This window comes from Myotis yumanensis, unplaced genomic scaffold (genome assembly GCF_028538775.1).
Source record: "Myotis yumanensis isolate MYYU_CA2020_CCGP unplaced genomic scaffold, mMyoYum1.0.hap1 SCAF_3, whole genome shotgun sequence".
NCBI classification, from domain to species: domain Eukaryota; kingdom Metazoa; phylum Chordata; class Mammalia; order Chiroptera; family Vespertilionidae; genus Myotis; species Myotis yumanensis.
The window spans coordinates 148,580,308-148,595,998 of record NW_027223754.1 but is presented as its reverse complement, the minus strand read 5'-3'; the positions used below and the strand labels follow the sequence as shown (position 1 = coordinate 148,595,998).

Genomic DNA, 15,691 nt, shown 5'->3' with positions numbered 1-15,691 from the left:
TAGGATTGTGAACACTTGTAGAATCACCAATTTTGTTAATATTGCTGTCTTTTCATCTTAATTCTAATGAAGTTGAACTGATGTAAAATTTCAATGTGGTTTCCTCCCTCCTCCCCCTGCTTTTAATCTTTGGAAGGTAATACACAGAGATTTGCACTAAGGGATACTCCCTTTTTTATCTAAGACTTTCATTTGACTAGCTTTCAAGAGGGCAGCAGGTTAGATGAAGTCATTCTAAAAAGATGAAAACATCTACCCTTGCTTTGCTTTGCTATAAGTTGTGGTACAATGTCATTAAAGTAATGAGGACAAGAGTCTGCATTCTATTCATTTTTAAACCTTGAACACTGTTGTCTTAATGTGTTCCTTTGGCTCTTTTGTGTGCTATTTTCAACCCATGTTTGCAATTTATTTTTTTCTTTTGACAGGTCTGAAGAACTGTTGCCCAATTCAACAGTGCCAGCATTCCAACTTTGTTAAACCTACCAACATCTTAAACGGACTTTCTGTGGTGGTACCCTTTAAGAGGCGGATGAAAGCTACTACATCAGTTTGCACATTCTAATCACTTTCCAGTATCACAAGAGAGATTTTTACTTATATAATAGCCCTAGTGTATGCATCTGGTAAAACCAGAGGCTACAATCCAGTATTACTGCTAAGAGACATTTTCATCCACCAATGTTGTACATGTATGAAAATGGTGTACTGTATACTATAACACGCCCCATACTTTGTTTTGGAGAGTACAATAATGTAAATCCTAAAAGCACCACTATTTTAGCATAATAAAAGAAAGTCCAAAGAGCTCCTATATAGACTACTCCAGATAACTTTGCTTCTTTGATACTTGTAGCTTATTGTAATTTTTTTTAAGAAAATCAAGGTCATTATCATTGTATTATACAAATAAGCGCTTTGATTAACACAGCTATATAGTTTTTTTAATTTTTAAAAAACCTGTGGAGACAGTGATCTTGTCTTTAAAAATACAATAGTCCTTTCAGTATAATGTCTTAGATTAAAGACGTTGCCTTTAATATCTGTTGGGAAGGAAATGTCCAGATTTTTCAAATCTCTTATTATATGTTTCCTTTTTTGTTTACATAGGGAACAATGTTTATAGTTGTGTGTACAGTGGGGGTCTACAACAAGAAGTGTATATTTTCAAACAATTTTTTAATGATTTAACAATTTTTGTAAATCATTTTCAGGCTTCTGCAGCTGTAGATTCTCACTGTGAATCCCTTGCTTGCTCATGCATAAGTGTATTTGCAATACCAAATATACAGGTTTAGTATTTTTGCCTGTTAGTGATTGTTTCACATGTGTAACGTTTTGGTTGAGATGTTAAATGGTGGACGAGTACTGTGGATGTGAATGTGGGAAGTAATTTTAATCATGTATAATTGGTCACAAGGCCCAAGTTGCAGTAACTATTGCTGTTTTATTTAACAATGCCTTGTTGCTTTGTATGCATTAATGTTTGGGTGTAAAGATTGTGTGTCTATCCAACAGGGAGCCACAGTATTTAAATTGACCAACCTAATGTTACAACTACTTAGAGGTGGCCAAATGTAAACTAAAAGCCTTAATTAAAGTGGTGCAATTTTGTATAACTTAGCATCAGTAGTTCAATAAATTTGGATTGCCATGCAAGGGCTTGCATTATAATTACTTGCCACTTGAATGTGTTTTGTGTAATGTTTAACAGTGCTAGTAAATAAATAGAGATTTAACTTCTTTTTAAATCTAATAGGTGTATTTCACATAGTGTGGTTTCATAATTTAACATTTGGGCAAGCAGACTCATTCATTATGTACAGAATAAGTGAAATATGTCATTTTTTCCCTAGTATTATTTGAATATCCATCTAACAACCTTTTGAATTTATCCTTGGGAAAGAATTTTGTAAATCAAGCAATACTACTTAGGAACATATGCCTTCTGCATAATGTTTAATAGCTCTTTGAGGTGTAAGAGGAAGAATTGAAAATACATTGACAGATGTTACACATTTGGATTTTTTTTTAATATAGGATGAAGTTATACTTAGAATATTATGGTTATAAAATTTTTTGAATGAAGTGGACTCAAGTACTACTTTCTTTTTAGATAATAGGTCTGTCTTTGTCTTATGTGTACTGTAATTCAGTTTTTTTGCGGGCGGTGGTTGATACTTGCAAACAAATGTTAACTCAAACTTTCTTAAAGTATTTGTCAGCCACTGGAGTATATCATCAATTAATTACTGATACCATCTCATTTCGGGGTGTCTGCCAATCCCCTAAATAGATTTTATTTGAATTGGATACTTCCATTTAAAGAAGAAAAAGATCTTACTCCTTATATATTTAACTCACAAAATTCCATGGATCTTTGTGTCTTTAAAGGTTCCATGGATCTATAAAAAATAAATAAATCTTTGTCCTTGCAGTAGCCCCACTTAACTAAAAAGACTTATTTTGGCAGAACTGGTTGTATTTACAGTCATTGGGAGAAAATTAAACCCAAAAGACATGGGGTTGTGGAGCACTAAAGTCACTTCAGTTTACTGTGTCCTGTTGCATCCATTTGACCCTCTTTGAGGGCACCCTCTTTTTTATAATATTTATATTTTTATTGATTTCAGAGAGGAAGGGAGAGGGGGAGAGAGAAACATCAATGATGAGAGAGAATCATCGATTGGCTGCCTCCTGCACAGCCCCCTACTGGGGATTGAGCCCACAACCCCGACATGCCCTTGTTCTGATTCGAACCCAGGACCCTTCAACTCACAGGCCAACGCTCTATCCATTGAGCCAAACCGGCTAGGACAACCCTCAATTCAAATGTTTGTTACCTACCATCTATGTATCAGGCTCAGTTCTAGGCTCTTAAAAACAGATAATCAACAGATAAAATTTAAGTACTCCATTTTAAACATTGTTCTAGGTCTGACGATAGAGCGGTGAGATTAACTTAGTACCCTGACCTCCTAGAATTTATGTTCTATTGTAGAGTTTCTCAGCCAGCGCCATGGATGTTTTGTGCTGGATAATGAAGGAGTTGTGGGAGGCTGCCCTGTGCATGACAGGATTCTTGTAGCATCCGTAGTCTCCACCCACTAGATGCCAGTAATGCCATTGCCAGCTGTCCTCTAGTTAGATTTAGGGGAAGGGGAGGAGAGCAGGTGTTGACAGGCAAAATCACCCTGGTTGAGATCTGGTAGGAAATACATTAATTTATTTAAAAGTAAAAATACAAAATGGACATTTTATGAATAAGAATGTAATCTCTGGAACCAGATTTCCAGGGTTTTTAATCCCAGTTCTGCCACTTTCTAGCATGTGAACCTGGTTAGGTGCCTCTATTTGCTTATCTGTAAAATGGGAATGATAATAACACCTACTTCATAGGAGTTAAAAAGAGTGAAATAAATGCCAATACCATCCTCTAGGTCACAATATATATATATTTGTATTTTGTTGATAGATATAGGGCTGTGGTTACACAGAAAGCACCATTATCTCATACAAAATAGTAACTGCACCTTAGGAATGCAAATCATATGTAGAAGGACTTATGTGCTTAAACGGAAAAATGCTAAAGTAATCAGTCAGAAAACTCACAAGCTCCTTTTAATGTCCCCAAGGATACTTGTCGAAACTGGAATTTTAGAGAAAACCAGAAGGATATTTCACTTAATTTTTCTGAAAAATATAAAAACCCTATTTTGACTTTAATGTTGGCTCAGCTTTTTATATGAGTAGAAAGTTTTAAAACCTATTTTTGAAAGAGTTTTGCTTTGCTTTTTTAATCATCTTGACTTTAGATGTGGGACAGCAAACTTAGAATCAATGCAACCTGGTTTTCGTTTACCTCAATCTGTGTCTTCTTTGAATTTAATCCCCATGTGTTGTTCTCCTTTCTATTAAATCTTGGAAATATAGGAAGGAGTTATAGTATTTTTATTTTATTTTTTTGTTAATCTCACCAGAGGATATTTTTCCATTGATTTTTTTAGGGAGTGTAAGAGAGGGGAAGACAGAGAAACATCAATGTGAGAGAAATACATGGATTGTTTGCACCCTGCATGAGCCCTGACCAGGGTCCAGGCTGGGGAGGAGCCTGCAACCAAGGTGTGCCCTTGACCAGAATCGAAACCGGAACCCTTTGGTCCGCAGGCCAATGCTCTATCCATTGAGCCAAACCAGCTAGGGCAGAGTTACAGTATTTTATAATTAATATTCCTATGACCTTATCTTAGAAATCTTAAGTGTTTGCAGGCTTCTCTCTCTTTTTAATATGTTTTTATTGATTTTTGGAGATTGGAAGGAAGAGGGAGAGAGAAACATTCATGAGTGTGCAACATCGATCAGTTGCCTCCTGTATGCCCCCTACTGGGGATCAAGCCTGAAACCTGGGCATGTGCCCTGACTGGGAATCAAACCTGCAACCTTTCAACCTACCAGTGAGCCCTAACAAATTATGATTTATGGGACTCAAATTATTCTTAAAAATTGGTTCTGTAATTTGTTTCAGTGCATTAATACAGTGGTATGAATGCATGAGAAAAGTGTAATTGAGAATAGAACTAAATTTATGTTCTCTTAACTGATATTAAGAGAGGTATGTATGAGTGTTAGGATATTGGTACTTGTCAAAATTGGTTACTAAATCTATTAATGGAACAACTAAGTTAGTAGGTTTGATATTAGTTTATGTTTGAAAGGTAAAAATAATATACTCATTGCTAAATAGGTCTGTTTTCTAAGTGCTGCAGTGTTTTTTCAGATTTTAAAAAAATATTCCACATGTTGTAAATACTTTGAACTTGCTCCCTTAAAACATCTTTCTTAGTGGCCTATAGATTACTGACTTTAAGAATTAAAAATTTTGACCAAAATTAGGGATAGCTACCTGATTTTTTTTTAAGCTAAAAATCAACAAACGTATTCAATATTGCTTATCTACCTTGTTTTATCATTTATAGGCAATCAATAATATCTCCTGATTTGCCTAAAAGGGAGAGGAGACAGTTTTTACTATTTTATATTCTGAACCTAGTTTAACGTGGTTTTCCTTATACAGTTACATAAATGAGAATAATGCAGATTCAGCATTTGGGTCAAAATGCAGTTTTGTGTTTTTGTTTTTTGTTGTTTTTTTCCCCTGAGAATTAGCACAGATCTTACAGGATTTTTATGTGAATAATATATTCATTAAGTCAAGGTTTTCAGCAGTTTTTTAAAAGGAAGAGATCAAAGCCTTTCATGTTTTTGTCATTATTAGTCCTTCACATTTCTGTGTATAGTGTGGTAGTTTATGTTCCCTCTAAGCACTACGTTCAGAACAGGAAACTGTTAGTCATGTGCTGCATGATGTTTCCGTCGATGACGGACTGCATGTACAGTGGTCTACCTTATAGCCCAGGTGTGTGTAGTAGGCTAAGCCGTCTAGGTTTGTGTAAGTGCAATCTATGGTGTTCACGTGACAAATCATCTAACAAAGGATTTCTCGGAACGTGTTAAGCTGCTCATGACTTTATTGTCAAACTTTTGAATGTGCACCTTTCTGTGCTTGGGGCAGAGGGAAGTAGCAAAGAGTAAATGCTAGCCCAGCCGCCGTGACTCAGTTGTTGAGCATGGACCTATGAACCGGGAGGTCATGGTTTGATTCCACCATCAGGGCACATGCCTGGGTTGTGGGTTCAATTCCCAGTGTGGGGCATGCAGGAGGCAGCCAATCAATGATTCTCTCTCATCATTAATGTTTCTCTCTCACTCTCTCTCTCTCTTCTTCTCTGAAATCAATAATGTTTAAAAAAAGTAAATGCTAAACCCAGTTCCTGCAAGACGCTTAATGCATAAATGGTGGGTAAAAAACTCAAAAAGTTTCAAATAAGCAAAAATCTAATATATCTAATAGTAGATCATATTCTGTTATCCATACTATACAAGTGACATAAAAGTAAAAATTGCTTTCAAATGTATAATTATTAGTTTTACTCAGGTCAATGTTAGATTCTCTGAGCAAATCAACCAGTGGTGAAAAACTACATGGCTGGCAGGAAAAAAATGAGTATCTTTACATACTGGAAATGGAGTATAATCAAATTGGTGTGGTATGTAGTGAGTAGTTATGAGGGAGCCACTCTACTGTTCTAAGTGAGTACTACGACTAAGTAACATTTTGACAGCTGTGTGAAAGATAGCCAGAGAGGAGTAATGGTAGAGCTGGAGTTAACCCAGCCGGCTTGTAGGCTGCTTGGGTCTGGAAGCATGAAGAATATAGGGTTGGAGCTCTGATGAGAAGGAGCCCAAGAAATTTTTTAAAGGAGTAACTGGAAAATTGGTTAATGGCTTAGATGCGGGGGCTGAAGCAAAGTAAAATATCTGATTATATTAGCAGAACCAGAGTGAGCACGAATGAAGATAAATTGAAGAAGCCAGCAAGGAATTGGTTTTTAGTGTATGAGCGAAAGAATTTTTTGTTAAGACAAAGTTTAAGTTAAGTGAAATATTGTCATGAGTATCTTCTGAGGAGAGGCTTTTTTAACAGTTGGACCTTTAAGTCACTGACATACAGGAGGCAACTGAAACCATGAATGTGAATGAAACTATTTTCATAAGAATTAAGCATGAGAAAGAAAAATAGGACATCCTGACCTAAGTGGACTGGGAATGGAGAGGGGAGGGTTGGAGTACAAAGGGCTGCTCTTACAGATAAGATAGCCTTCTATCATCTGACCATACAGAGGCTGATGGCAAGGAATAAGATCATGTTCCCCCTACTATGCTATAAGCCAGCAGTAATTCCATCCTCTGGACACATCATAATTTGTATCTGTCTATATACTTCTTAGGGGAGAACTGGCTACTAATCTAAGGAGATGATAGGATAGTTTTGGAAATAACATCCTCTAAATTAGTACCAGGTCTGTGGATGTCAGTATAAGGATTAAAAAGTCTGTTTCAGAGCCAGTGTTGATAAACTTCAAATTGAGCAGCACCAAGGCCACAAGGCATCTTTCAAACACATATCATTGAAATATTTCTCCATATACCTTTCCAATAATATAAACATTTTTGTTCCTCTCATTTTTCTTAAATGGCACTTTGGTGTTTTACCCACAAAAATGTGTTCGGTGATACTAATTCTTTTTAACTAGGTTCTTATGTTGACCTATTATTTTCTTAAAAAGATGAATGCCCTAGTTAAACAGTATGTATTAGTTCCTAAGGCTACTATAACACATTACCACAAATCTGGTGGCTTAAAACAAACTTGCTCACAGTTCTGGAGGCCAGAGGTCCAAAATCAGTGTCAGCAAGCCTTGCTCCCTCTAGCGGCCCCAGGAGAGAATCCATTCCTTGCTGCTGGTGTTCCTTGTCATTAGGCCACAACCCAAACTGTGCCTCCGTCTTCCTAACTCTGTGTTTTATCTCTCATTTTTAAGGACAGTTGTGATGGCATTTAGGGCCCCTCAGCACAATCCAGGATATTCTCAAGAGCCTTAACCACATCTGCAAAGAATTTAATTACAGTTGACCTATTAGTTTCAGGTATACACCTCAGTAATTAGACATTATAAAACTTCCTAAGTGATCATCCCCAAAAAACACCTTTTTAAAATAAAAGTAATACACATTGGTTTGGGCATTAGGAGTCAGGCATATCTTTGGGAGACATTATCAGCCCACCACACAGTGTTTTACTAATTTTGCAATAACAAAGACTAGCATGGGTCTACTCTAGAATTACCCAAAGTATGCTGAATTAAATCAGACCTAGGAAAGCTCCAGAATTAAGCTACTCTGCAGTGATGCTTCCTGATGCTTGCAGGAGTCAGTAAGAGGTCTAGTCTGGGCTAGTTTTGCAATTCAAGAATCAATATAGTGTCCATGGAATGCTGTGTTAACCATTTCCCACTGAATAACCTACTGGTGTTAAACATACATCCTGTGTACTATAAATATTTTATATTTTTCAGTGATGACAGCAGTTTCCCCCTTCCACTGAGTAATGTAAATAGCAAACTTTATTTTCTTAATCATTTTCAGCCACAAGAGGGCTTTTCCTCCACCTCACCTGCCCCCCCTTAATCAGAAATACATGATTCATATTAGAAGACAGTGAGTGCTGCTGAAACCAGTGTCATGATTTAGAGGATTGTACTCAATTTCTGCCCTTAATTTTATGTGTTGTTTTTGTTTTTTAGAAATGGGAGGACTGTGCAGGCACAAGAATTAGATGATAAAAATCATGGTTAGATAAAGTACATTGAACATTCAAACAAATTAGGGATTAATTCAACCCAATGGGTTTGAGTTTTTTAAAAATATCTATTAGTACACCTTGCATAGGAGTGAGGTTTCTGTCACTGGATCTTCTCCACATAGGCCTTATTTGTTAATTATTTAAAGCAATGGTGTAAGGAGATGGTAATTATCTGTGTGGTTTACATGTCTAAGACACATGTTCCCAGAAGTTGATCCAGTCATCCTTTCCTAGAACTATTCTGGAAATAGTTTTCGTCACTTCACTCATTCTTTCCTTAGAGTTTTCTGAATTCAATAAAATAAAGATTTTAACTGAAGAGTTATAGAGTCTATTTTATTAGGCTGAAAGACAATACCTGAACTACATCTTGGGCTCCTTGTAGAAACTGAACCAGTTATTATTTAGCAAATACCTGACTTGATTTTTCAGCCAGCTCCTAATTTTTCAGAAACAGCCACCACCATGACCCTTACTGATTCCACCAATGCTGTCATGGAGATGTCCCTAAGGAAGAAAGTGACACCCACTGTCTCTCCCCTCATCCTCCCACTCTAAACGCATACAGGATATTCCTGTTATCAGGGCACTCTCCCCTTAGCAGGATGTGGCTAATGCCGGGTACAGAATTAATGATTTTGTTGCCCTAGGCCCTCTGCCAAGGGTCTTCTTGTTCAGGGACAGTAAAGAGAACAGGTCTCAGAATGTCATCCAAATGGAATAAATGTAACTTGTCAGCCCTGGAAAGTGAAGACAGTTTACAGTGTTACCTCCCCCACTGTCTGTCAGCTGCATCTCCCCAAGAGTTCATCTACCCAAGGCTATTACATCATAAGGAAGGAATTTTTATTTTTATTTTTATTTTTTTTTAACGTTTAACACATATTTATTGAGCATCTATTACGCGTTAGGCACTAAGGACATAGCAGTGAGTAAAATGAAGCCCTTTTCCTCCTGGATCTTATGTTCTAACTGGACAGTGATTATTAACATATACGGAGGGCTCACCATGTACCAGGCCCTGCTCTAGAACTCTGCACAATGGGGCATGCCCTCTTTTTTTTTTAATTAAATCTTTATTGTTCAGGTTATTACATTAGTTACTCTTTTTCCCCACCATAACTCCCCTCCACCCAGTTCCCACCCCACCCACCGCCCTCACTCCCCACCCACTGTCCTAACCCATAGGTGCACAATTATTGTCCAATCTCTTCCCTCACCCCCCCACATCCCTTCCCCCCCGCCAAGAATAGTCAGTCCATTCCCATTCAATGTCCCTGATTCTATTACAATCACCAGTTCATACTGTTCATCAGATTATTTATTCACTTGATTTTTAGATTCACTTGTTGATAGATGTGTATTTGTTGTTCATAATTTGTATCTTTACCTTTTTCTTCTTCCTCTTCTTAAAGGATACCTTTCAGCATTTCGTATAATACTGGTTTGGTGGTGATGAACTCCTTTAGCTTTTTCTTATCTGTGAAGCTCTTTATCTGGCCTTCACTTCTGAATGGTAGCTTTGCTGGATAAAGTAATCTTGGTTGTAGGTTCTTGGTATTCATCACTCTGAATATTTCTTGCCACTCCCTTCTGGCCTGCAAAGTTTCTGTTGAGAAATCAGCTGACAGTCGTATGGGTACTCCCTTGTAGGTAACTGACTTTCTTTCTCTTGCTGCTTTTAGGAATCTCTCTTTGTCTTTTGCTCTTGGCATTTTAATTATGATGTGTCTTGGTGTGGTCCTCTTTGGATTCCTTTTGGAAGGAGGGCAGGGCTAGTCAGAAAGGGGCTGCCCTTGCTCTCTTTTAGGTCTTGGTTGTGGAATTCAGCGAATGGGCTATAGTTCAACTGTCTAAGTGGCCAAGTTGGTGGAGGGCTGGGCTCTGTCTGGAGACAAAATCCCATTTGATCCAGTGATCCCACTTCTAGGAACATATCCTAAGAGACCTGAAACACCAATCAGAAAAAAATATATGCACCCCTATGTTCATAGCAGCACAATTTATAACAACTAAGATCTGGAAACAGCCCAAGTGCCCATCAGCAGATGAGTGGATAAAAAACCTGTGGTACATCTACACAATGGAATACTATGCTGCTATAAAAAGAAGGAACTATTACCCTTTGCAACAGCATGGATGGACCTGGAGAGCATTATGCTAAGCAAAATAAGCCAGTCAGAGAAAGAGAAGTATCACATTATCTCGCTCATATGTGGAAACTAATGAACAAAATAAGCTGATGAACAAAATAGATCCAGAGACATCGAACCATGGAACAGACTGATGAATTTCAGAGAGAAGGTGGGGGTTGGGGTTGGGAGGGGAGAGATTAACCAGAGAACTTATATGCACATATGCGTAGCCCATGGACACAGACAATGGTGTGGTGAAGGCTGTAGAGGGGAGGTGTGGGGAGGAGGGGGTCAATGGGAAAAAAACACAGGCAAACAAAAGAAAGTAAAAAGAAATAAAAAGTAAAAACATAAAAAAGCAATATGCTCATGTGGGCACAATCAGAAGCCTATAATTGATGTAGCATATTGGAAAAAATGATTTCTTTCTCTTTTTTTCGAGCTTGACTTTTCCCTGGACAGTTTTACATTAAATGTCTTATCTTTGAGTCTGTGTTTACCTTGCTGAAAGAGATCATTATGCTAAGAGAATATTCTATTCTGTTGATATTATTTAAGTAACTATTAATACAATTTTATAAATAGACATAATTAACTCAACACTGGCAACTTTCTTTGAAATTTTCTCTTTTCCTTCCTGAGCTTATTGTAATCTCTGACTGTAACTTGTAAACATCTGTCTAGAAGTGATGAAATGTCCCCCATTTGGATCCCAATCGGCTCAGCAACAGAGACTATCATGTTTAAGAGCTGAGCATCACTGCAGTAAGGTAAAAATGAACAAACTAAAGTGTTCTAGTGGGAGAAGCTCACAGGCTAATAATCCCTCTAAAGATTCCCTTTATACAAAGCTGAGACTTTAGGAGGGAAGTGTTAAAGGAAAATGATTACTAGAATAACATCATAAGTAAAACACTCAATGGATGGAAAGTAAGGATTTTTCTTAGAAGATGAGTTTGAAATAGAATGTGCCAGAGGCCCCTCCAGTGTCCTCAAGCCTGCCTGCTCCCTCTCTGCCTCCATAAAGGGTAGAATTTGCCCCAACATATTACCCCACCCTTTGTACCTCTGCAGACATCTGTTAATCCAGAGAAGTCTTTTGTGTCATCTGGAAATGGATATTCAAAAGGTAAAAACACCTTGCAGCCTTACTGCAGGTCCAAACTTATTACACCCTTAGCAAGTACCAGTGGAAGGACGAATCATCTTCTTTAATCTTTACAGCGAGGCTCCTACCAGCTGGCTTTTCCTCAGTCTCACAAAGCAACCACACACCTGGAAACCCAGACTTTAGCCCTCCTCTGTCCCATCTTATCTGCCCCCAAAGCTGAGTGAGGACTGAACATATTTTAAAACGTTTTTATGAATCCCTTTGATTAAAGAGTTGGCCATATTTTCTTTTGTTACCACAAGCTCTTCTGTTAATCCAGTGAACAAACATTTATGAAACACTTATTTTATGGCCACTCACTGTGCTAGACTCAGGGAACACTATAGTCATGCTCTTTCCTTCATGGGAAAGACAGACAGTAAAGAAGGCTCAGCCCCACTGTGGTCCATGCTATGAAGATGACAAATGTGATGGCCTGAGTGAGGCAGGTAGCAATGGATGGATCAGGGATATCTGAACTGAGAATTGGAGCATGAGAATAAGTCAGATTTTCCTCGTGCACGCATCTTATAGCGTTTTCTTTTTAATAAAATATCAATCTAATATCCCACATAAACAAAAGTGTGTGTCTTTTGTTTTTTCCCCAGAGTATAAAGGTCATGAGACCAAAAAGTGAGAAAACCACTAGCACTATGGCTTATCCCCAGCCATGATTGGTCCATTTGTGGCTCTGACCTCAGATGGCGCCATTGTGATGGAATTGCAAACCACTCCTATATAAGGCCCTGTCTGGGCCGAGGATTTCGTCCGTTATAGCCCAGGAAGCTGCTTGTGGTGACCTGTGGACTTGGACTCCTTTGCTTGTTTTTGCCATTGTTTGATCTTGTTTGTGTTCTTTGAACACCATGTCTGAATTGGCAACCTCCTCTTCCCACTTTTCCACCCCTCCCGTTCCCCAGGTGCACTTCGTTGGCGATTATGTGCTCCTGCGAACAATAGGGAAGGGAGCGTGGGCCACGGTGAGCTTGGCCCGGCACGTGCCAACTGCCACCGAGGTGGTTATCAAAACCATCGATCGAAAGGGCAGTTCTGAGTTGCCTCAAGAAGCCCATTGTCTTGAGAGCTTAAACCACCCAAACATCACTTCACTGTTTGAGGTGATTGTCACCCAGGACAAGTTTTACCTGGTGATGGAGTACGTGAGGGGAGGGGACCTCCGAGAACACCTGGAGACCTCCGGCCCCCTGACTGAGCGAGAAGCACGGGCCGCGTTCCGGGAGCTGGTGTCGGCGCTCCAGTACTGCCACCACAGGGGCATCGCCCACCGGGACCTGAAGCCCGCCAACATCCTCCTAGATGCCAACAGGAGCATCAAACTGGCCGACTTTGGTTTCGGGAAGGAAGCCAAGGGCCACAAACTGAGCACCTTCTGCGGCACCATCTATTACATGGCCCCCGAGCTCTTGAAGAGACAAGACTACGATGGCTGCAAAGCTGACGTCTGGAGCTTGGGGGTGACCTTATACAAGATGCTGACGGGAAAGGTGCCGTTCCGGGGGGACAACATCGTACGGCAGAGGCAGAAGATCCTGGCGGGGAAGTTTGAAGAGCCGAACTTCGTGAGCAGGCGGGGCAAAAATTTGTTAAATCGCTTACTCACTCTGGACCCCAACCAGAGGCCGACCATGGAAGAGGTCATGGAGGACCGCTGGCTCAACGTGGGCCAGGAGGATGAGCCACTGCGGCCCTACAGCGAGCCGCCCCAGGAGGACTTGGACCCCCACGTCACCGCAGTGATGCTGGGCCTGGGCTTCAAGCAGGACCAGATCCAGCAGTCCCTGACAAACAGAAGATTTGACAGAGTGATGGGGACCTACCGCATCCTAAAGATGAAACAGCCTAAGATGCCCGGCCGCACCATCCGGGTAAGGCCCTACCCCTCCCTTGAGGCCAGGAGCATTTTATCCAGCCAGGAGGTCAGTCAGTCAGTTGATAAAAAGACTGAAGAGCCTTCCTGTTCACTAGGCTGCCCGGGGTCGAAGGTGACCACTCCCCCACCCAACCTGGTGGAAACCATATCCACCAGTGCCCCAGCCGCGCCCCCTGCGTTCAGGACAGCTACCGCCAGCCCAGTCCTGAAGCGCGGCCCTGGGGGCTCCCCCACCATGGGCAACAATAGCCGCAGCAACAGCAGTGTCAGCAGTGGGGGAGCCGCAGGGGGAGCCGCCCATGAACGCGGCCTCCACACCGGGCAGGCTGAGGAGGAGAGGGAAGACCTAGACTGCCCAGGGTCGAACGCGACCACTCCCCCACTCAGCCTGGAAGCCATAGCCGCCGCGCCCCCAATCACCTCCACTGAGTTCAGGACAGCTACCCCCAGCCCAGTCCTGAAGCGCGGCCCTGTGGGCTCCCCCACCATTCGCAACAGAAGCCACAGGAGCACCATCAGCAGGGGTAGAGCCCGAGGGGGAGCCGCGCAGGAGAGCGGCCTAGACACTGGGCAGGCTGAGGACGAGACGGAAGACACAGACTGCCCGGGGTCGAACGCGACCACTCCCCCACCCAGCCTGGAAGCCATAGCCGCCACTCCCCCAATCACCTCCACTGAGTTCAGGACAGCCACCCCCAGCCCAGTCTTGAGCACCATCATCAGGGGTGGAGCCAAAGGGGGAGCCGCCCATGAAAGCGGCCTCCACACTGGGCAGGCTGATGGGGGCAGCCCAGTCTCTCCCTCTGGCCACAGCCAGGGCCGGCCGGGGTGGCTTAGAAGGGCCTTGAGAGTCATTTTAAAATGCACATGCTGTGGGGCACCCCCCAAGAAGAAGGGATTTAGAAGGACGAAAGTCCAACCCATGTAATGTTTTAAAATCTTGAACGGTGAAGGCGGGAGCACAGTTAACTCGATGGTGCAGGTGAGAGCTCCAGGAAGGCGGGGCACGTGGTCCGGGAGCTAAGCCAGAGGATGGACATAAGCAGCTCAGGGACAGCGGCGCCAGAAAGAAACGCTGCCAGTTCCAGGAGAGAGCCCGTGGTGTAGCCGACAATGGAGGCGTGCAAACGGCTGAAAGGATGTGTGCAAGATCGTCATGAACTTGGCTCACTACCACCGCCAAGGCCCGGCAGAAGGTGCGCTGAAGAACGCGGCCCAGCAGGCCGAGCCAGGGAACTTCTCCGCTGCAGTCCAGGTGGCAGGGCTCCAGGCCTCCCCCGACAAAGTCCGGGAGGCTGCGACCCAGCAGTCCCCCACGCTGTTCAAGAGAAGGCAAACCAATGGTCCCCCGAAGCTGTCCAGGACAAGACGACCCAGCGGGGGCCTGACACTGTTCAAGAGAAGGTGACTCAGCGGTCCCTTGACGCTGTTCAAGAGAAGGTGACTCAGCGGTCCCTTGACGCTGTTCAAGAGAAGGTGACTCAGCGGTCCCCTGACGCTGTTCAAGAGAAGGCGACCCAGGGCCCCTGATGCTGTGTGGGAGGCGGCGATCCAGCTGTTCCCCAACACAGTCTAGGAGGCAGCGACCTAGAGCTCCCCCAATGCTATCCAGAGCCTGGTTCCCAGGTAATGAAGGCATTTCGGAGACCGGAGCGCGAACCAGGCAAGTTTCTAATGAAAACCCCTCTCTGGAGCCCTATTCTAGGTCCTGCTTCTGCAGCAGAAGCTGGGGGAAGTAAAGGGTGGTGTGGGTGGTTAAAAAAAAAAATGGGTATTCAAGTCGGGTGTTGGGAATCATCTTTTCCAGAAAGCCTGCTGAGCCTGGAAGACTGCTTGGCGTCCCCTGGCGGTCAAGAGGAGAGGCTGCCCTCTATGAGAGTCCACTTCTCAGCCCCCACTGAAACTTCAGAGACTGGACTTTTTCCTGTGTCCCTTTCCTCCCCTGCTCCTTGGCTCCTACGTTTGGGGGGCTTGTTATTACAGTATTTGGTTCTCCCAAATTTTCTAATAAACGTGATGATCCAGAAAAAAAATCATCAATCTTCTTTTTCAGAAACTGTTTCTCTACCTTGGTGGATGTTAAACATTTGTGGTGTGGGACTTTCTGAAGTCCTGGGTGGGCTTCTACTAGAAAAGGATTTGGGAGAGAGGAGGGAAAAAAGAAGGGGAAGAAACAGGGGGAAAGGAAAGGGGGAAAGGAAGGGGTAGGAGAGAGAAATACCAGTGTTACCTAAATCCTGGGTTACTACTGA

At 42.1% G+C, this 15,691-nt stretch overlaps 2 protein-coding genes across 2 annotated transcripts in view; both read left to right on the top strand.

Moving 5' to 3' along the window:
* RAP1B (RAP1B, member of RAS oncogene family) overlaps nucleotides 1-2,093 on the top strand; it is a 46,391-nt gene extending 44,298 nt beyond the window's left edge. The window contains exon 8 of the mRNA XM_070409772.1: nucleotides 429-2,093. The gene's annotated coding sequence lies outside the window, so the exon portion shown is untranslated. The remainder of the gene's footprint in view (nucleotides 1-428) is intronic.
* Nucleotides 2,094-10,645: 8,552 nt separating this feature from the next.
* On the top strand, nucleotides 10,646-15,465 carry LOC139005383 (serine/threonine-protein kinase MARK2-like). Its single transcript, XM_070407637.1, has 3 exons — nucleotides 10,646-11,527; nucleotides 12,157-15,102; nucleotides 15,247-15,465. Exon 2 carries the CDS (start codon nucleotides 12,415-12,417, stop codon nucleotides 14,365-14,367), a length of 1,953 nt encoding a protein of 650 aa, XP_070263738.1. The 5' UTR covers nucleotides 10,646-11,527; nucleotides 12,157-12,414; the 3' UTR covers nucleotides 14,368-15,102; nucleotides 15,247-15,465.
* The last annotated feature ends 226 nt before the right edge of the window (nucleotides 15,466-15,691 follow it).

What these genes read in the sequence shown, in the direction of transcription:
- LOC139005383 (XM_070407637.1), top strand. Translation starts at nt 12,415, where the DNA reads ATGTCTGAATTGGCAACCTCCTCTTCCCACTTTTCCACCCCTCCCGTT.